This window comes from Mytilus galloprovincialis, chromosome 4 (genome assembly GCF_965363235.1).
Source record: "Mytilus galloprovincialis chromosome 4, xbMytGall1.hap1.1, whole genome shotgun sequence".
NCBI classification, from domain to species: Eukaryota; Metazoa; Mollusca; class Bivalvia; order Mytilida; family Mytilidae; genus Mytilus; species Mytilus galloprovincialis.
In genome coordinates, this window is record NC_134841.1 from 75,055,778 (window position 1) to 75,079,606 (window position 23,829).

At 31.8% G+C, this 23,829-nt stretch overlaps 1 protein-coding gene across 6 annotated transcripts in view; it reads right to left on the bottom strand.

Moving 5' to 3' along the window:
- The window catches only part of LOC143072957 (uncharacterized), a 110,442-nt gene extending 98,239 nt beyond the window's left edge, over nt 1-12,203 (bottom strand). The window contains exons 1-5 of one of the 6 annotated variants that reach the window (XR_012977356.1): nt 11,927-12,199; nt 10,736-10,807; nt 9,292-9,363; nt 6,570-7,181; nt 4,960-5,174 (exon numbers count right to left, since the gene is read on the bottom strand). Coding sequence is in view for 5 of the 6 variants with exons in the window: in XM_076248132.1 (XP_076104247.1) it covers nt 5,114-5,174; nt 6,570-6,641; nt 9,292-9,363; nt 10,736-10,807; nt 11,927-12,000 (351 nt within the window). In the remaining variant the exon portion in view is untranslated. Of the gene's footprint in view, nt 1-4,959; nt 5,175-6,569; nt 7,182-9,291; nt 9,364-10,735; nt 10,808-11,926 lie in introns of those variants that run through there. The other 5 variants (XM_076248132.1, XM_076248136.1, XM_076248134.1 and 2 more) reach the window with 5 other exon arrangements.
- Between the last annotated feature and the right edge of the window lie 11,626 nt (nt 12,204-23,829).

Genomic DNA, 23,829 nt, shown 5'->3' on the forward strand with positions numbered 1-23,829 from the left:
ACTCTGAAAAGTTCAGGGCATATAAACGTTGAAAATATGCCGCACAGCCCTATATTTTGACCTTTGAAAAAAATTGTAGTGCATATGAACTTTCAATTCTAGGATAACTTCTTATTAAAGTGGTACAGTTTTAGCTGTAAAAGGAGTTTCTTAGGGAAATTGCATTGTCAATATTTACAGAAATGCAACCTAAACAGTAATGTACAATATTGTTCATTCAAACGTGTCTTAATTTGGTACCCTATTTATCACTATTTATAAACTGAAACCAGCCAGGGTTGATCAAAGTTCTATGATATAAAAAAGACTATGTATTATACAATTGTTTTATATGTAAAAGAGTATAACTATTATAGATCTGAGTTTTTCTCTTCATATATTTGTGAGTAGACAATTTGATAACGTTGGCCCTGGTTTCTTCATCATATTTTTACACACATCTTAATATTATCTTAAATAATTAAATAACATCTCTGATAATTTTATTCTCTCATGAAAATCATTTTGTAATATTATTTGAGAGCAACATTGGTATTCAAAACTGCAAAAACTTACAATGAAATAACAAAAACAAAATACGACAGAGTCATAGACTAACAGTAAACAAAAACAAAACATAGACTATGGATGCTTACTTAAAGATTTTCTTGGCCATATGCAATTCCTTTGTATTTGTTGTATCGGTACCGGGTGTTGCTGTTGATGTAATCAGTACTATTAAATATTATCGGTCAATCTGTTGTTTTATTTTTATGTTTATTAAACCATTTCCAGACAGCCTTTTGTCGAATCTCATGATAAGTAGATAAAAGAAGATGTGGTAGGAGTGTCAATGAGAAAACTTTCCATCCAATTAATAAAAGTAAACCATTTTAGGTCAAAAAATGGTATTCAAACGGAGGCCTGGCTCACAATGAACCGTAAGCTATATGAATATGCCCAAAATTACTAGTATAAAACCATGCAAACAGAAAAACCAACGGTCTAATATACATATAAATGAGGAATACTATGAACCACAATAACAAACGACGATTACTGAACAGCAGATTCCTGACATAGGATTGTAGCAAACAATTGCAGCATGTTTAAACGTTTCAATAGGTACCAACCCTTATCTGAAACAATAGTGTTACATCACAACATAAAAAGAAACACTATAAAATATCAATCAAACTCAGATAACTATAACCTTGAACAAAACTCCACCAATAACAATAATATACAAAGGTATATGAAAAAATGTTTCTTGTCAGATAAACAGTTTAAATGGTAAAGGACACATTTTACAAAATAAATAATTTTGATGTTCATAGAACGCCTCGACGTGTTATTTTAGGGGGAGACGGTGGATGTCGATGAGAACGGATGTGAAATGTTTGCAGAGAGAATCCATCAGCATCATCCTAAATAGGTCTCTAAATTGCTTTCTTGAATTCATTTTATCATCCATAGATTATATACTTTCAGTTTCCGTCATTATTTTCTCGTTGAGGAAAACCTCTGCAGATATTTTCAGGTTTGTGAGACATGTGCTCTGCCTATATGGGACCCATAAGTAGTTTCCAATTATCAGACCTATCATTTGAAGTCTGAGAGTTCTTGCTGTTCTCCTAATGGATCGAGTTTCTTTCCGAGATCCTTTTCAGTAGGATTTTCGGCTTTCCTTTATCATTGATACAAGTAGGGCATTTGGCCAGTCGGAAACCCGATTGAAATAGAACAAAAGAATCGAAGCTCTTTGTTAGAGAAGGCGAGAAATGTTTAAAAAAAAATAAAAGTAAATAGAAACAAACAAAATTACAATTTTCTTCTCAATTACGAAGTGTTTTGTTTTTAAAACACCATTTGCATAAGTTTTCAATTTATTTAGTACATAGTTAAGCAGAACAATTAGATATCAAGTCGAGGACATGGGTATCTTTCAAGTTTAATGTAGAAAATACATAACCTCTGATTAAAAAAAAAAATTACAACAGACGAAAAACATATCAATATACTAATTCAGTAATTTTCGTGTCTGCCCTTTCATTCGGTGAATCAAGAAAAAAATCTAAAAAATGGGTAACAATTGTATCGAAAAAAGAAAATCGAGTGCACCTTTTTATGTTAAGGCGTGTTTGAGGTGAATATTTTGTCTTGATATCGTACAAAGCAAGAATATTTCATACATCGTCTCGCTTCAGATTCTATCATTTTTATATATCAAAGCTACAGGTTGACTTTATAACATAAAAAAATCACAGTACTAAAAGATGAAATGTATGGGTCAAGTGAAATACCTATCTGATGAATCACAAAAACAGAGTAGGTGTGTTCGAATAGCTTTTTTTTCACTGAAAGTACTTGACGACAGTCTTTCAAGTTGGATGATGAAAATGCATATCTTCGAAAAAAATATAACTTTTTGTGTGTGATAACTAGGGTTTATAGTCTTCAATCACTAAAAAAATCTAGTCTGTCCTTCCACGAAATATTTAATTAGAATTTTTTTAAATGTTTATGAATTTTCGAAAATTCCACCTGACAACCGATCACACAATAGTTTCAAGTTGAATCAATGCAGACAAGATCATTAACTGATGCTCATTAGCTAGTTGATACATTTGTCTTTTAGAATACAGCTGACATATAAGGATCGTAATGATGCAATGTGGATACATTTATCGGTTTCCAAGAGCAAAATTGGTAGCGCGTCATCCCTACAATGGCTTCCATTTCTACGATTGTGAAAATGAACCGGCGTAATGGGGAGATAATTTTGACGAAGTAGAATCCTGACTATGGCAGTGTCGGTTTTGATTGTATTTTGTTCTTACCGATTCCTCGTTATTACCTTAGACGTATTTTGCCAAGGCATTTGTGGGGCATCCGGTGTGACCTTTTAAAACACACAGATATTCAAAAAGGATATTTGATACATATAAAAATACACCTGTTACAGTTTGCACTTTTTAAACTTTGAGGTCTGAGCGAATCAGGTGAGTGTGTGAGTTGGTATGTTTTATTTTATTACATTGTTTTATGTTTGGGGAAGGTTAACTTTCTGGTAGTAAGACCCGTCACGACCTGGCCGGGAATTAGATAAGCAAATGCTCACATTAATCTGTACCGATACAGGCTCCAACTGACCTCCTTTATGCGCTATAACTCTTGGTGGTGTTCCTTATGAAGAATGCTCGTACGGAGACAAGAAGGCAGAATGGTCATACGGAGACAAAAAGAAGAAGAACTACGGAGTGAAATTCATAGTCATACCAAACACCCATCACAGCTGGTATATAGAAGATATTACTCTGAATGAGCAAACATTAAATAACAAAAAAAACGTTACAAATTGTATCAATAGGTCGAATTTAAAAGAATGTATGATTTGAGACTACTCGCAGTTACTGACATATAGTTACATGTACAAGCAAAAAAACAGTAAAAAATTATGAATCATGTACACATGGAGCACATCTTTCGTACTCCCTTTTATATGACTTTTGTAAGATGAAAATTTAAACACCAAACAAATAAATATGTATTTTAATCACTGCAATAGTATGGGTGAACTGAAAACTAATGATAAAAATGTATGATTTTCTCATCCAACTGCCTGTTAAGATTTCGATTACCTTTTAGTTAACTGAATAATTTCATTTTGTAAGGTTTGGATATCCAATTTATTCCGCCCATTTTTGAATTTCTTCTTTCGGTACTGTTCAACTAAGTTATCGATTAGGTTTAGACATTATTTTGATTCAAACCCAATTACAAGTCTTAATTTAGTTTGTATACTAACAAAGCAAAAACAAAAACCTCAACAAAAACTCTCGTAATTATTCGGAAGCCATTTTTTTTTTATAATAAACACTGATGACGAATGAAGTGACGACTGAATGCTCTTTATGTTTTGTAAAACCATAAAAACAGTAAAGATTTCAGTTCCGTATAAAAAATACTTCGTTTGTATTTAGGTTCTGGACATTCTTAGAGCATACTTTTTTTCCGAAATCTGAATAACCATACGTTTTAAACATTAAACCTAACATATCAAGTTACCAAGCCATAAAGATTGAGCTCAAGTGCCAATACGGGATTTATTATGCAAGACAAAATGAAGATGTGCAATTGAGAATGTATGCAAAGAAAGGAACGATTGCATTTAAAAAAATTGTTTTCTTCGGTTTCCACTAAACATTTTATACCAAAAATTGATCGTAAGTCATGGCGTGCGAAAAAAAGTTCTGTTGAGATTATTTTGTGAAGTTTGACGCCGAACTTTGTCACATATCTAAACTTAAGCAATAAAAATGATTATGAACATCATTTTTTGACGAGAAAATACAAAGCGTCATCACACTGAATATGCATGTTATCTCACACTTCAACAACCTTAATATGCGCATAAATATGGTCATATCTTTTTTAGTAATACTGAGGTAACAAAAGTAAAGATCGCGTCAATCACAACAGAAAATATCAGTATGTAACTTCTCCAAAAAGAAAGACATTGCTTTTGCTTCACTGGTTGAATCACCCTTCTAAAAATATGAACTAAACCAATTTAAAGTAATTTGATTCGATTTTGTGTCGAAACTTTATTAAGGAAACAGATACATTAATGGGAAACCTAATGGATAAACGTAGATATAATTTTGAACTCATCTTGTGTATATTGAACTGCATCCGAAAATCGAAAATGTAATAACAATAAAGACTGAAACAGTAATAAAATAAATGCTTTTAACAATACTGAAAAAAACAGTCATTAATTGTAAACTATGAAAAAATGTTATACAAGTGAAGGCGTCAGTGTTAACGAAGAAAGGTATACCAATACAGTTGTAATACAGAGTAGGGATGTACAAAAGACTAAGACAATTCACTGTAGGCTCTAACTTTTCAATTGAATTATTACAGAAATTCACTATCAATTCCATTTAAAAAGAATAAAATTCCCAAGAACTCATATCAACGATAAAATACATTTTATTTCTGAAACATTCACCATTATTCATTCACTATTATAGAATACACAATTTACAATGGAAGTTAAAACATTATTATTATTTTAGTACATGTGGCTTGGTACTGTTATATATTTGTTCTCTAGAATGCACCGCCATCAACTATAGGCATCTTTTCCATTGGTTTTAGTGACATGTTTACTGCTAACTCTGTGTTTCCTGATAAAGAAAAATCCATATAATTATTTTTTTCTTTTATATTAAAATATTTCCGCTTTGTATAAATACCTTTAATTTTTTTTTGTCATCAATAATTCAGTGAGGAAAAACTTAACAAACAAATGTTACAATCAAACGAAAAAGCTCTTATGCCACCTTTGTAGGTAAATGTTATAAATGCAGGATAATTCTTTTATAATTTGCATAATATACAAAAAATTATTTAAATTGGTCTGACGACATTGTTTTCTTGGTTTACACTTTAATAAAAGAAAAAGTTTCTGATTGATTATGATATATAAAAGGGTTTGGTTTAGAATAACAACCAGGCATTCTGTAAACCTGTTATATGAGTTGTCGTATATAGTTGATAGGTTGAGACAATCATCAACGAATTTGGAACGACAAAATCTGTTTATAATGAATGATTGTTAAGATGCAAAGCAATCTTATTTTTGTTAGAAATGATACACTTTTATGTGAAACTTTATGATATTAAATAAGAAAATTTTATTATTTCTAGGACACTTTAGATAAAAAATAAAGGCAACAGTAGTATACCGCTGTTCAAAACTCATAAATCCATGGGCATAAAACAAAATCAGGGTAACAAACTAAAACTGAGGAAAATGCATTAAGTATAAGAGGAGAACCTCGACACAAGATTAAAATGTAACACAAACAGAAACGGACTAAGCATTAGACAAAATCCTTTGTCTTTAGAAACGTTTTTAAAGATTAGATCAAAAAACTTTAGACATTTCATTCACAAAGTATAAATTTACTTGAATCATGATATGTATTCAGAAACGTAAACTCGATATATATATACGACGGCACACCTGCAGATTCTAGTGTTGTTATTTGATTGCTGTCCATTTCCTTAAACTAAAAAATGTTTTATTTGAAATGCTGTATCAAATTTTAAACATCCTCGACTTTGTCATGTATGCATTACAGCGTTCTTAATGAAGGTTAACATAGAAAAAGCTATTCAGACGCACAAAACTAGTCAAATTTGATTTCCATTTAATGGCCTATCTCGATACGGCTGGTGGCTGACTTCAATTTTATATAATGTCTTTCCTGTTTCCTGTTTCCTGGCAGCCAAAAACAGATAAATAGCTGCAAAATTTTATCAAAGAAAATACACATATTGTAGGAAAATTGCGAAACGCAATCAAAGAATGTTATTTTACGCGAATAAGAAGCGGGAGATGACAAAGTAGAAACCAAGGGATGATTATGAATCAAATCGATGACAAACTTAAAATATCATGGCAAAAAATATAAACGAATAAAAGACACAGGGTTGCGAGACGTTATGAGACGGAAAACCGACAATGTATATATATATATAGTGGTCAATTTTTAAAACGGAAACAAATTACTTACAATTGTTGAAGAGCAGTTAATCCTTGAAATAAATTCCGATCTAGCGTTGTAACTCGATTGCTCTTTAAGGTCCTGAAAAATGTCATTTTTAATAAAACTTCCTGTTTTCATATTTGTGACAGTTTATAACAAAACTGTTATATGTAGAAAAAAACTAGTAAGCAATTAAAAGCGAGGCAAACAAATGCGATCATTTTATGTCATCAAAGGCACCAGGATTATAATTAAATACGCCAGACGCCCGTTTCGTCTTCATAAAACTCATCAGTGACGCTCAGATAGAAATAGTGATAAAGCCAAACAAGTTGAAAGTTTAAGAGCATTGAGGACCCAAAATACCCTAAAATTGTTCCAAATACGGCTAAGGTAATCTATTCCTGGGATGAGGAAATCCTTAGTTTTTCGAATAAATCAAAGATTTGTAACAGGAAATAAGACGCACACCATCTATTCTTGTTCCTGTTTCCTATCTACGTTAAATGCATCACTTCAAAACAAATTATGGAAGCGGGATTTACTTGTATTTATACCTCACACCATACTGCACTGGTTACCGGAATTTCTGATACATCAAACCAGGCACTTTATATCTGAGAAACAGCTATATATGCCCTAAAATTGAGAATTCCTTCATACATTTTTGCATAATTCAAGATTGTCTGTAAATTGTGTGGTTTACAAAGATGAACAGTCTTTCACCTTTGATTTCTAGTATGTTCTTTTTTGAAAGGGCCAGATTAAGTGTTGTTGCATCTTACAAAGTCTATCCAAATAGTTCTGCAAAGAATTCCGCTCAAGGCAGTGCTTATGGTCGTCTTAAACTTGCAGTAAGGTAGGCATTTTTTTAGCTCCGTGTTGAAGGCCTCACTGCGATGATGAAGTACAGCAAGAAAAGCGCTGCTTCTATTCTTTTTGCTGTACATGTCCTGATTGTGTGTCATGGAAGGATACCCATATCCTTTGTTTTTCAATCATACTGATAAATGTTTAGAATAAAATAAAAAGTCTTTGCTTCCTTATTGACAAAATGATTATTAATTAAAAACTACCAAGACGGTGAAGTAATGTTTGATTTTTTTTTTAATTCATATCAGAGGAATTTGAAGTAATGTTTTGTAAAAGCATTTATTTTGAATAAATTTTGCAAAATATATATCATGTAAGTAAGATTAATGTTGTCAAGTCGATAATACAACATCATTTGAAATCGTTTACGTGCAAACTTCAATATAACATTTAGCTATAGTTAGGACATGCATGTGCTAAGTAAGTTTAGACACAAAAAAGAAAAGAACAACAACATTGATAAGTGAAACAAGGGATTAACCGGAAAGAACTTTTCTGTTGCCTAATATTCTAAAACAGCTAGCTTCTTTTGACATCAACTATTTAAACGTTCATGCCAATATTTTTAACTCTGAAACTTGAGTGGTGCTAAGTAAAGCCATCATTTCATCTAAATCGTTTGCCAAGGTATTTGTGATTGTTATACAAATGATTAGCCTTCCTTTACTAGGAGCATTTGGACCTTAGTTTGCGAAATTGGGTCCTTTATCACATCATTCCACTCAAAATAGTCTATTTCCTTCAAAATCCAAAAATAAAGGATTATAGAAACCAGTAAAATAACAAAATACTTAACTCCAAGGCGAATTCAAATCGTTAGTTCTTTATCAAATGGCAAATTCAAAAGCTCAAACGAATGAAAAACAGCTGTCATATTCCTTAATAGGTAACGGAATTCCTTATTGTAGAAAATGATTGGTTAATTCTGTTTTATAAATAAACGTAGCTTAACCTCTTACTTGTATGACAGTCACATATAGTTCCAATATACTGATAACAGTGTTTGAACAAAACAGTCATTATTGGTAAAGACACTCTACAGAGAAACAAGATTAGCAAAATAGAAAGGCAAGAAAACAAAACATGACCACTGGACAATATCACAATGGCAGATATAAATACCGAGACACGCCTAAAGGATGTAACAAAAATAAACTAAAAAAATTAAATACCCTCACAAATAAACTCATCATAGATACCAGGATTGACTTTTTATTTTTACCCCAGACGCGCGTTTTGTCTACAAGAGACTCATTAGTGACGCTCAAATAACAAAAAATATTAAAAGGCCAAATAAAGTACAAAGTTGAAGAGCATTGTGGACCAAAAAAAAACCTAAATGCTTTGCCAAATCAGCTCAGGTAATCTATTCCTGAGGTAGAAAAGTCTTAGTATTTCAAACATTCATAGTTTTGTTAACGGTTAATTTATAATTATGAACCTATCAATGATAACTCAAGTCAATACAGAAGTGTTCACTACTGGGCTGGTGATACCGTCGGGGAATTAAAACTCCAACAGCAGTGACATCGACCCAGAGGTTGTAAATAAACTGATCATAGATACTAGGACTGAAATTTCATATTTACGCCAGACCCATGTTTAGTCTACAAAAGATTCGTCATTGACGCTTGATTGAAAAAACCCGTAAAAAAACCAAAATAAGTACTTAGTTGAAGAGCATTAGGGACAAAAAATTCCTTAATGTTTTTCCAAATACAGCTAAGGTAATCTATTTCTCAGGTAGTAACGTCTTAGTATTTCAAGTATTCTAAGTTTTGAAAATGAACGCAATTGTAAATGAAATTGGAAAAGAAGGACAGTACAACAACAGCATATGGCAACAATGATTTTTTTACAGAACCAATTTACTTACAAGATTCCAAGGGCCATCGACCATTGGAATAAATTAGCAACGATGATGGTGATCAGTTTTCTGTTCAAGTTCCTGAAAATAACGTTTTTGAAAATGATTTATGCATTTCATTTGTAATATTAATGAAATTGATGTAGCTATTTGTATGAAAACTATTACTCATGTATAACTGTATTAATTAGCGGTATAGAAAACCATCTCATGGTTCTTATTTTTGAGATTTTTTAAAGTTTGCAATGGAGTTCTCTGTTTGTTTTTGACTTTTTAAAGAATTTGAATTTTATTCGGTATCCTCTGCTTCTTGAGTTTTCATTTGATAACAAATTGTAGAAATATATCCATATAAGTCGAAACATGATGTTATAACCTTTGCGTCAAGTTGTTGTACCTACAATTACAAAATATACCAGTAGTCAACAATGGAACAGGTGGAAAAAAGAGGAAGATACCAAACAAACATTCTAAACCCGAAAGTCGAAGAGACCTGACAAAGGCATGACAATGTAACACTGACATGACGAATAGTCTTCACAACACTATATACCAAACGAAAGACTGTCCAATACTATATTCTTCGGGATGATTTCCCGTGATCTAGAAGGGGAAGCAGATATTGCTCCCAACGCAACACTGGTGATGGACATTGTTATTTAAAACTTGGTGATGTATCATAAGGTAAGGTCTCAATCGAAAAAAAGAAAAGAGGTTAAGATAGTGGTTACGACTTTAGGAACATATTTCATTCATATTTGACACAGATTTACCATATCGGTACCGCTTCATAGACGTTTGACGTCAACTGTATCACTTTGAACACTTGGTTCAATTACTTCTTTCTTTTTTGTTTGCAGAATGATATATTGTATCAAAAAGGAGATATATAAAATGGCTAGTTTACAATTCAGTGTATAAAAATCATCTATGCTGTCCTAAAGTTGTGTCATTAACTGACTCCTATTTGCAATTTATAGTTTAACATGTAGATGAGTGGCTTTAGATTTTCAAATAGTATGGACTATAACATCATTGAAGTGACATGGATTGTTGAAATGCGCATGTAGTGTAGAAAAAGTAGTACCGTTTATGTTATTAGTCACTTACATATCGAGGGTGTATATCAGCAAATTGATAATATTATTATTCTTTTTGAAGACCTGATCTCAATTTAAAAAAAGCAAGGTCTTTCTCGCTAATTTTTCATACAATGAATCATGTGTATTGACCTAATTCACACAATTTAAAGTTATCTTATCTATTTACCCGAAATAATCTCTATGTATTTTTATTCATTCATTAATGACAGTAATGGCCTACATTAAACAGAAGATTAATTTATAAATGAAATACACGTATTTCTTGGTATCGTAAAACGTTAGTAAGATTACGATTTAAGGACTAGCAAAACATGAAAGGAGAGATATTTTTTTTAATTTGATTTACTTACAAGTCTTGAAGAGAAGTCAAACCTTGGAATAAATTTACATTTATCGTTCTCATCTGATTGCTGAACAAGTGCCTGAAAGATAGTGTTTTATGCATTAGTCATAATCCGATCATATTCATAAATACAAACATATTTTCGTTTTAAATAGCATCGGAAAGAGAGAGTTGAAAACTTGTGAAACAGAATACATACACACTGAAATATGTTTTTAATGTCATTATTCATGGTTTTACACATGTTTATAATCTTCATTGTCTTATAAATTGAAAGGAATATCAATAGATTCGATAATGGGCCAGTTTGACCATCAGAGCCGCTTCTCTTTTGTTAAAACATTTTCCTGTTATTTTCCTCAGCTTGAAAACCACTCACATCCTTTTTAAACAGAAAACTTCATGACAAGGGTCACAGCAGAACAGAGAAGAATACTTGGAAATCTTAAATTTAAGTAGGATTATATATTTGATACCTCGAATTTTAACATTTTACTATAATTTTAAGTGTTTCCTGTCTGTATGCGATTTTATCAAGTACAAAGTTATTTTAAATAAAATCTACTTAGTGTATAGTAATACGTTGTAATGTAAAGCTATATACAAGTAGAGAAAGTGTGATATGATATTAACCTTTTTAAAAATATTTATAACATGATGGAGTAAAACAGAACTAACTCTGTTACATAAACTCATCCTAGATACCAGGATTAAGATTTTATATCTGCACCAGACGCGCGTTTTATCAACAAAAGAGTTATCAGTGACGCTGAATTAAAATAAAATGCTAAAAAGGCCAAATAAAGTACGAGGACCAAAAATTACTACAAATTTTGCCAAATATAGCTAAGCGTTACATTTTACCTTTTGAAATATACAGCTGAGGTTTCATTAAATTATTTGTAATGCAACTATAATATAGCCCTAATATATACCTAATTTTTTGGGTCAATACAAGAAGACATCAACACACAGATACACTTATGGTGAATTGAAAATATATACAGTTGGTTATTTTAATAAATCATATTGGGGTTCTTTGTACTATTTAAAGAAGAGGAACGCTTACTGCTACAAATGAAACAACCAAACTTACATATTATGAAAAGTAATCGCATATTCATTTTTATTGATATTCTTTAAAAGAAAATCGTCGTCTCTACTTTATTTCAATAAAAGGTGATTTTTGTTTACTTACCTGTCCTGCACAAACATCCATTTAACAAAGGTAAATCCCATTAGTTCAGTATGAATTGATATACACAAATGCATATTAATCTGCTTATTTGATGTGTTTAAAACTTAATTTTAAAATTCTATCCGACAATGTTTGTTAAAAGAGCATATTATTTTTTAATGTGTGTCTGTGTATTAAACAGCATGTATCTAACAGTGGTCGGCAACTTATCATATCCGTTTGGGAAAGTCAACGGAAATTACTCACCGACTTGCGCGTTCAATGAAACATTATTTTATTGGTCTGTGACAAACCTTATTCAATAAAGAAATTGCTAATGTAGATAGAATCACCATAAGATTGTAGTATTATTTCGAGTTAGCTCGCCTTCCACCACATTATTATTTCTGTTATAAAAAAATATTTCCTATTCATTTGTAATTTCTATGATGACGAGATTGGATTAAATATATAATATACACAACACACAATTAAGATTTTTTTCTTGAACACTTTGAAATATTTGCCAATGACCGGTAAGCAACCAACAATCAATCAGTCAAAGTGGAGGGAACAGTAAATTGATTTATTGGACAAACTTCAGGAAAGATTTAGCAAGGGATATTTCTGTTATGATTTAATAATATTTTATAACTCGATTAAATATCATTCAATCATGAGACAGCACGGTTGTGTCATGGTAAAGATAACAAAAATATCAATGACCTTATTTACAAAGGAGTAGGTTCAGTAAAATCTTTTTTTGGCCCCAAAATATAGCAGTTTTACAAAATCGTTAAAATGTAAACTTTTAGCTATTTTTTGGAAAATAGAACACGTATGCTACATACATATCGTCTCTTTTTGCTAAGGATTTTCTTATCCAAGGAATAGATTACATTAGACGTATTTGGCACAACTGTTTTGAATTTTGGGTCCTCAATGCTCTTCAACTTTGAACTTGTTTGGCTTTATAACTGTTTTGATCTGAGCGTCACTAATGAGTCTTGTGTAGACGAAACGCGCGTCTGGCGTTTTTAATTATGGTCCTGGTACATTTGATAACAATTTGACAATGCAATCCATATATATCGGGTACTAGCATTCTTAAGTTATGCTTAATTACTGAAATCTTCATAATTTATACATTTGAGTTAAATTTTAGACGGTCGCATTTGTGTTCATACTTAATATTTAAATGTAAGTTGTATTTCATGGTGATACATATTATATATAAAGGTTGAGAGTGAACACGGATGCGTCCACCTTCATTTTTGACAAAAACCATTCGAAAAGTGATATATTATGGCATATTTGATAGATTTTTCATATTTCAGCTAGCATTTGAGCGACTTAAATCAGTTCAAATCGTTAACATAAAATATTTGAATCGACTGAAGTACATACTTAAGTGTTAACAAAGTGTTCAAAATATTTCATTGGTCAAAATTTGAGGCCAAAATCGGCTCTTACCGGACATAATAATTATATAGGGTTAGATAATACAAATGAAATAAATATATATATATATATATATATATATATATATATATATATATATATAAGCTAACGTTGATTTTGTTTATTATTTACAGTAAATCTACAAGTACAGTGTCTTTATATTTATTTACAAAATATGAAGTACTAGGTTATCAATCATCTAGCAGACAAAGAAATATGGAAGAAATGTATATTAGATAAGCAAATGAATAACACATATGTTTTAATCGCTTGTTAAACTGGAAGCAAACTGAAAGGAAATCATTTAGTAAGACAATATAATTGAATTTTTCAAGTGCGGGGATTTTCAAGTTGTCAACATACTGGTTGCAATATTAATCATCAAAATAAAAGTCGGTAAAAAAAACCCGTGAAGTTATTATTACTGTGAATCAATTTAGCCATGGCGTTGTCAGTTTATTGTCGATTTATGAGTTTGACTGTCCCTCTGGTATCTTTCGCCCCTCTTTCTTCAATCATTCAGTTCATTCAAAATTGTGATAAAATTGCAATTTGTTTGATGAATGCAAACGGTTTAACTAATTACTGAAATAAAACACAGCGAAATAAAACCAAAGTACAAGGTGATAAAATAAAGCATACTTACAATCTATTTAGATTTGAATTCCCTTTCCAGGCTATGATTAAAGCATTGCTTTATGTTTCTATATATTTTGTTACTATAGTTACGATTCCAAAGTGAAAGGTAGTGATTTTTGAATAACTGTATAAATGTTCAAACTGGGTTTTCCTACCATCTTTCTTTAAAGTAGTTATCTATATTTACAAGAATAATATATACAGTAATATACATATATATGTGAAATTGCAATATATCCTTCAAATTTACTCCACTCGAGCATTGCAGATTCTAGCTATATATAGTATGTGGTGGAATCAAATCTTAACAGATTGAAAATATGTCTTATTTTCTTACAGTGCACTTTGATGATGGTTTTACTGCGATGTTCTACAACACATGGTTAATATTTATGACCAGTTACACAGTTTGATTAAAGAAACCAAATTTCAATTTAAAATAAAGTTTCTTCAGAAAAGATGTATATCAAGCGGTTACAATTGATATCACATTGAATTGGAGTAGTTGTAGACCTCAGATACTAGCTGTTGGTTACAAAACATATTGCATCCTAGATTTCGGCCTCGAATGTCCTCAATCTTTTAGGTTCGATAAATGTGTAAAATTATAATTTTTACCATATGTCAATATTTGCAAACATTGAAGCTAACAATGTGCTGTTATGAAAACAAATATAATTGTATTACTTAGAAGTAAGGATGATGAAATACATGTACACTCAATAACGAACCAATACTAGTATTGTGTTTTTTTTGGAAATTTTAGGATAAAGTTGAAATTCAAAGCCATATTTAAAGAATTAAAAGAGGAAATTGATTAAAATGGCCTATAATTACTGTTCTTTACAAATGTTATAACATTGAAACAGTCTGTTTATTAATTTAAAAAATAAGATTTAAATTATAACTTTCATTAGTGGTACTCGATATCAAATCAAGAGATTGAGTTTTATGTTTTTTTATGAAATAATATAATTTATCGCATAATAGTCATACGACTTATAGGATAAATTAAGTAAGTAAATATTATTAATATATCAACTCCATTTAAAAAAAAATAAAGTTCCCTGGAAGCCATATCAACGAAACAGTACTTTTTATTTCTGAAACATTCACTTTTATTCACTCACTATTATAAAATACACAACCTGTTACAATGGAAGTTAAAGCGTTGACTTATTTTAGTACATGTTGCTTGGTACTGTTATATATTTGTTCTCTAGCATGCACAGTCATCAACTATATGTATCTTTTCGTTGGTTTTAGTGACATCTGTACTACTAACTCTGTGCTCCTGATAAAGAAAAATCCATATGATTATTTTTTCTTATATTAAAATATTTCCGCTTTGTGTAAATACCTTTACTTTTTTTTCATGTGATCATCAATAATTCAGTGAGGTAAAACTTTACAAACAAATGTTAAAATCAAAGGAAAAAAGGCTCTTATGCAACCATGTCATTTAGCTCAAAAATATTATACAGTATATCTTTGTAGGTAAATGTAGTAACTGCAGGATAATTCTTATATAATTTGCATAAGATCAAAAAATGATTTTGATTGGTCCGATGGCATTTTTTTCTTGGTTTACACTGTTAATAATAGAGGATATAGTTTCTGATTGATTATGATACACCCCTTTAGGAAGGTTTGGTGCCAATATATTAACAACTAGCCATTCTCTAATCCAGTTATCTCAGTTGTCGTTTGATTGTTAGGTTAAGACAATAATAAACAAGATTCGAACGACAAAATCTGTTGATAATCGAGGATGTTGAAGGTGCAAAGCAATCTTATTTTTGTTAGAAATGATACACTTTAACGTGAAACTTTATGATATTAGATAGGAAAATTTTTATTATTTCTAGGACACTTAAGGGGGCTCGCGGGTCTAAATCAATTATTTTTACTAATATAGGATTTCTTCATATTTTTTCATAAATGAAATTTATCATATACTTCATAGAAAAACGAAATAAAAAAATTGGGTGACCGTTCATTTAAGCTCACAATCTGCCTCCAAAAGAATAAAATTGAGAATAGAAATGGGGAATGTATCAAAGAGACAACAACCCGATCATAGAGAAGACAACAGCAGAAGGTCACCAACGAGTCTTCAATGCAGCGAGAAATTCCTGCACCCGGAGTCGTCCTTCAGCTGGCCCCCAAACAAATATATATACTAGTTCAGTGATAATGAACGCCATACTAAACTCCAAATTGTACACAAGAAACTAAAATTAAAAATAATACAAGACTAACAAAGGCCAGAGGCTCCTGACTTGGGTCAGGCGCAAAAATGCGACGGGATTAAACATGTTTATGAGATCTCAACCATCACCTATACCTCTAGCCAATGCAAAAATGTATATACATTTTAGTTGATGTCTTTTTTTTTCTGTTGAACTAATAGGAGAAATAAAGGTAATATCGAAATAAAAACAGAACTAAATTACAGAAATCGCTAAAATTTTACAATTATTTAGTTTATGTAAAGCTTCTTTGAAAACAATAACAAAAAATATAGGTCACCGATGAATTAAAGAAGATATTTCAACTTTAATATAAAAAAGGCATTTTTGCACCAAAGGGAGATAGTTTGGAGCTTTTTCAATGATAAAAACATTTCAAATGTCATCTGGGGCCAAACCGAATCGATTTTATTGGTTGATTTTTGTACCATATCATAAAGTAATAACTAATAGTGTATTAAATAAAATATGTAATGAAAAAACAAATGTTTAATTTTTTGCCGAAATTTTTGTACCCGTGAGCGTTCTTAAGAAACGTTTTTCAAGATTAGATCATAAAAAACTTTAGAAATTTCATTCACAAAGTATAAATTTACTTGAATCATGATATGTATTTAGAAAGGTAAATTCGATATATATATATATATACGACAGCACACCAGCAGATTCTAGTGTTGTTATATGATTGCTGTCCATTTCCTTAAACTTGAAAATGTTTGATTTGAATTGCTTTATCAAATTTTAAACATCCTCGGCTTTGTCATGTATGTGTAACAGTGTTCTTGATGAAGGTTAACATAGAAAAAGAGATTGAGACCCACAAACTAGTCAAATTTGATTTCCATTTAATAGCGCTATCTCGATGCGGCTGGTGGCTGACTTTAATTTTATATAAACCAGTTCCCCTTTGCGACTTTTAACTTCTTGTCGTATAAAGGTGCAATGCATATTTTACATTGATATGTCCCTACTGTCGTTATCACAAGTTTGTCCTCTATTCCTTGAATATGACCTACTAAATCAGATTTATTAGTTTAGTCTTATATGCATGATTTTTTTATTAGTTGTTAGTGGCTTTGAACTACAGTGGAGATCAGTTCTAACCTCTCATAAAGTCTGTCAGAATCTGTCAGGAGAACTGTTCTAGAACAGTATGTAGAACTGTCAGTCTGACACCTTTTAGTCAGTTCTAGGTTAGAACTGTTCTAGCTAGAACTGATCCTGACAGTTCTACCCTAGAACAGTTTTAGACAGTTCTAGCTAGAACTGACCAAATCTTTGGTCAGTTCTACTTCTAGAACAGTTCTACGGTTAGAATTGATTTCAAATTCTACGGCTAGAATTGATTTATAAATTATAATGCCAGAATTAATTTATAAATTCTACGGCTAAAATTGATTTATAAATTCTACGGCTAGAATATTGATTTATAAGTTTTAAGAAATATTTGTCTTAATATAAAGGCTTCGGCAAAATAGCGATTAATATTACATAGAGTTTTGCTATTTTGCCGGTTCTATTTCAGATTTAAAATCGGCAAGAGAACATGTTTAACCCCGCCATATTCTGCATGTATGTCAGTGCCTGTTCCAAGTCAGGAGCCCGTAATTCAGTGATTTTCTTTTGTTGATGTGTAGTATAAAATATTTGTTTTTCTTTCATTTTTTGTACATAAATTAGGCCGTTAATTAGTATTATGGGGAGGGGGGTATTATTTGAATTGTTTTACATTTGTTATTCTGGGAGTCAGGATGGCTCGTTATCAAATAACAAATTATCATCATTAACCAAATGTAATATCTTTTTACGAGTAGTTTTCATACCTCGGACGGACCTGTTTAAGAAATATCTTTTGACCACATCAATCTAAACTGACATTATTTGCTCTTTGATTCTGCAAATCTATATAGCTGCACAGTACTTCAGTTTTAATTTTAGGTCAAGAGGGACAAGTTACAGCAATATTGGAAAACAATTTTGTTCGCATCAATTTATAGTGCCAGCATGCAGGGGCAGATCTAGCCATTTTGAAAAAGGGGAGGGGGGGGTTCCAACTATATGTTCCCATTCAAATGCATTGATCGTCAAAACAAAAAAAAGGGTGTTCCGACTCCTGAACCCCCCCACCCCCTTTTGATCTGCCAATGAGCATTTCCTCTTTTTATTCAAAATATTGAATCATAAACAAATATCAGTAGTTTTCATACTTCAGACTGAGTCGTATAATAAAATCTTTTTCTCGCATCAACCGAAACTTACCATATTTGCTTTTTTTTATGTAAATCTAAATAGCTGCACAGCAATTCAGTTATAATTTTAGGTCAAGAGGGACTGTAGTATATAAATAACTACAATATTGGAAATCAATGTCCACAATTTTTTTTCTCGCATCAATTGAGAGTGCCAGCATTTCCTATTTTTATTCAAAATATCGCATCAGAAACAAATATCAGTAGTTTTCATACCTCAGACTGACAGTAACATGTAATCATGTAACAAAATTATGTGTCTGCATCAATCAAAACTGACCATATTTGACAGCATCAACCAAAACTGACCATATTTGACCGCATCAACCAAAACTGACCATATTTGACCGCATCAACCAAAACTGACCACACTGCTCTTTTTATGTAACTCTTATAGTCGCAAAGTAAATCTGTAATATTTTTATGTAAAGATGGATCGTAAAATTATGAAAATACAAATGATAGAAATATTCGAACACAATGCTACCTAATATCATTTGCATCAATTTAGAATGCCAGCATGTCCTCTTTTTATTCAAAATATTGCATCATAAACAAATATCAGTAGTTTTCATACCTCAGACTGACTGGTATAACAAAATAATATGTCCGCATCAACCAGAACTGACCATATTTGCACTTTATTATGTACATGATGTCAATCTTAATAGCCGCAAAGTAAATCACCTATATTTTTATATCAGGATGGATTGTTTAATATAAATGAAAGCAATATTGGAAAATATGGGTTTTTTTTCTGTGCAAACTTTTTTTTTCGCCTTCGAAAATCTGCTATTTAATATATAGCAAAGTAATTGGAAGTGATTTATTTCTTCTAAATTCTAAAGTGCCCTTACTGTAGTGACGTCATTTAGAACTGTTCTACAGTCCTGACTGATTTAGTCAGTTCTGCTGACAGTGCTACGTTTAGAAGTGATTTGGACAGTTCTACCTAGAACTGATTTAGACAGTTCTACCCTAGAACTGATCCTGACAGTTTTACCTAGAACTGATTTAGTCAGTTCTACCTAGAACTGATTCTGACAGTTCTACTTAGAACAGTTCTAGGGTAGAACTGTTCTAGGTAGAACTGTTCTAGGACAGGTTAGAACAGTTCTAGGACAGAATATTCTGACAGTTCTAATGAGAGGTTAGAAGTGATCTCCACTGTAGCTGTCAGATAACTGCGAGTACTCTCAGATCTGTTCATTATGTCTTTTTGTGTCGGGATGTATAAGTACCCGGCCACGTCTACTTGTAATTTTGTCAATCTGAGTTACGCCTTTTTCAACTGATTTTTATAATTCGTTCTTAGGTGGTACTGTTATACCACTGTCCCAGGTTAGGGGAGGGTTGGGATCCCGCTAACATGTTTAACCCCGCCACATTAATTATGTATGTGCCTGTCTCAAGTTAGAAGCCTGTAATTCAGTGGTTGTCGTTTGTTTATGTGTTACATATTTGTTTTTCGTTCCTTTTTTTACATAAATAAGGCCGTTAGTTTTCTCGTTTGAATTGTTTTACATTGTCTTATCGGGACCTATTATAGCTGACTATGCGGTATGGGTTTTGCTCATTGTTGAAGGCCGTACGGTGACCTATAGTTGTTAATGTCTGTGTCATTTTGGTCTTTTGTGGATAGTTGTCTCATTGGCAATCATATCACATCTTCTTTTTTATATTGATTAAAATAATGTCTTTCCTGTTTCCTGTTTCCTGGCAGCCAAAAAAAAAATAACGAGCGACAAAATTATATCACAGGAAAATACACATATTGTAGGAAATTTTCGTGAATAAGAAGCGGGAGATGACAAAGTAGAAACCAGAGGGATGATTCAAATCGATGACAAACTTTAAACATCATGTCAAAAAAATATATACGAACAAAAGACACAGGGTTGCGAGAGGTTATGAGACGGAAAACCGACAATGCATATATATATATATAGAGAGAGAGTGGTTGATTTTTAAAACGGAAACAAATTACTTACAAGTGTTGAAGAGCAATCATGCCTTCTAGCGTTGTAATTCGATTGCTCTCTACGGTCCTGAAAATATCATAACTTCCTCTTTTACATTTGTGACAGTTCATAACAAAAATTTTCTATGTAGAAAATAGTAATCAACTAAAAACGTGCTAAAAAATTCGATTATTTTATAAGACGCAAAAGACTTATTCTTGGTCCTGTTTCCTATCTAAGTCAAACATGTTAAATGCATCACTTCAAAACATTTTATGGAAGCGGGATCAGTTTACCCGTATTTATACATGAGACCCTACTGCACTGGTTACCGGAATTTCCGATACACCAAACATGAGAAACAGGATATAGATACCCTCAATTTAAGAATTTCTTCATAAATTTTTGTATCATTAAAAATTGTCTGTAAATTGTATGTTTTACAAAAGTCAACAGTCCTTCGCCTTTGATTTCCAGTATGTTCTATTTTGACCGGGCCATATAAGGTTGTGTTGCATCTTACAAAGTCTATCCAAATATTTCTGCATATAATTTCATTCAAGCCAGTGCTCGGGATCGTCTAAAACTTGCAGTAAGGTAAGCATTTGATTTGCACCGTGTTGAAGGCCACTTTGCGATGATGAAGTGCAGCAAGAAAAGCGCTGCTTCTTTGATTTTTGCTGTACATGTCCTGATTGTGTGTAATTGAAGGATACCCACATCCTCTGTCTTCCATCATACTGATAAATGGTTAGAATGTAATAGAAAGTCATTACTTCCTAATTGATAAAATAATTGTTAATTAAAAACGACCTAGACGATAAAGTAAGCTTTGTTTTTTTTTCGAAATTCGTATCACTGGAATTTGAAGCAATGTTTTGGTAAAAGCATAATTCAACATCATTTGACACCGTTATCGTGCGAACTTCAATATAACCATTAGCAATAGTTAGGTTATGAATGTGATAAGAAAGTTCATTCATATAAAGAAAGATCATCAATATTAAAAAGTGAAACAAGGGATTCACCGGAAAGACCAGGCATTTTAGAAAATGCCTTAAGTTAAAAGACATTTTACAAAATCCCTAAATTTAGAAAATGCCTGTAACATATACATTATGGGGAATAAGCTAAATTTGAAAATACGCGATAGCTATGATAAGTACCAAAGATCAAATAAAGGATTTGTATAGTACGACTATACAAATTCTTGGCCAATTCTATTCCGAAACATCAATCCACAGCAATTTACACCTTAAACGTTAAAGTAAAAATCATGGAATAAATTTAATAGTAAGCAGTAGCAGTAATTTACTTCATAGGAATTAGGAGCCAAAAACAAGTATCTTCTGATTTCCGGACAATAACTTGACTATACCTGTAGTGTTAGTCAATGAATTTGTATGATATTGTACGACAAGGTTCTATACCAAAAAAAAAAGAGGGAGTTTGGTTAATTTTGTGAGTTATGGCCCTTACTGTTTAAATTTTGAAATTCCTTTCAAAGTCGTCCACATTGAGTTCCAAAGGTTTCAAAATTAAACTTATTTTGATTTTATTAATCAGAAACGTGTTACTAGGTTTGATATGCTGAATCTAACCATGTATTCAGTTTTTTAAATGTTGAGTCACGTTTCTAAAATGGTTCACAGGTAAACTAAGTTTGATTTTGGCAAAAGAAGATTTATTGGGGTTCGTGAATAAGCTAAAGCTATAGATATAGGAAGATGTGGTGTGAGTGCCAATGAGACAACCCTCCATACAAATAACTGCATGTTTTAGGATTTTGAATTTAGGGCCAAGTTTTCCAGTTTCTGCAAAACGGGGTTCAAATTAGACTTTGTTTAATTTAAACAAAAAAGGAACAACTGAGGTTCTCTGAAATTCTAAACATAACCATGAATTCAGATTGTTGGTCCCGTTATCATATTGACGGATAGTTACAAATTCCGAAAGAAGGGGAACGAAGAACATCATAAGCACAACCAGAAAGTGTACGCTAAAATCGAAGAAGCTTATGGCGAATTCGAGACCGACAGTGCCAAGAGAAAGATTTCTGAAGGTATGGATTTGATAAAAAATCGTCAAAAGCTGATAAAACTTACTGATTCAACAGACACGGTATGGCGAGATAGTGGTAGAATAATACGTAACTAACCCTCTCGCAGAAGATTCAGAGGAAGAGAAGAAGATTTATAAAGCGCAGAGTAGAGCAGAAAGCAAGCTGAAGAAGGAAAAGTTAAAAAGACGCCCAAACCGCAAGAGCGTGCCATACACACAACAGGCCCCAGCAAAAGTAGCAAATTCGATTCCTGTGAACGTTAGTGTTTTTATTGTAATGAGTACGGGCACTGTATTAGGAATTGTCCAAAGTCTGCTGCAGAGCAAAAAAAATAAAATATGTATTGATACTACTATATGTTAAATTGATAAAGTGGAAATGTATACACACCAAAAGGCAGATCTAGCACCGGATGAGCAATGTATAGTAAATAATAACGGTTCATGTGTAGGTCATTTAAAAGAGAGATTGAGCGAATGGAAGAGAATAGGTCCCACAGATTTTGTAATAGATATTATAGCAAAACATAAAAAATATATATAAAATTCCTTTCAGTACCATTCTATGCATGGTTGAATTACAAAATAACAAATCAGCAGAGACAATCCCGATTTTGTTAAGAGCGAGATTAAAAAATTGCTAGGAAAAGGATGTATGACTCGAGTGTCTCATAAGCCATCTGTAGTTAATCCTCTAACTGTAGCTCATGATAGAGGTTCAAAACTCAGGTTAGTATTAGATGCAATAGTATTAGATGCAAGACATATCAATCCACATGCCGTTAAATTTAATCACAAATATGAAGATGCCAAAACTGCTAGACAATTATATGATAAAAAAGATTTTGTATTCTTTTACGATTTAAAAAGCGCATATCATCATATAAATGTTTTTGAAGCAGATACTACATATTTAGGTTTCAAATGGAAGCATGAATATTGTGTGTATAATGGTTTGAATTTTTGGTTGTCAACTGGGACAACATCCCTAATGCGCCTCAAAATGAGGAACTCAAAAGTCACGTGTAAAGAAAAAATATCTGTGTAGTGATATTGGACATGTTTCTATTTTTTACAAATGACTGAACTTAACCATTTGTGGTGATTAGGAAAGTAGAGGAACATAGGATAAATAAGTAAAAACTATGGAGCTATTAAATGTGTTCAAAGTATTAAATTTTCAAAGAACTTATTGTGTTAAAAAGGGGATATTTTACCACAAGGAGCCGCATCACAAAAGGATGTTCGGGGTATGCTAATTTACGGAAAAAGTAATCACACTTCGTACCCCGAAAATTTAA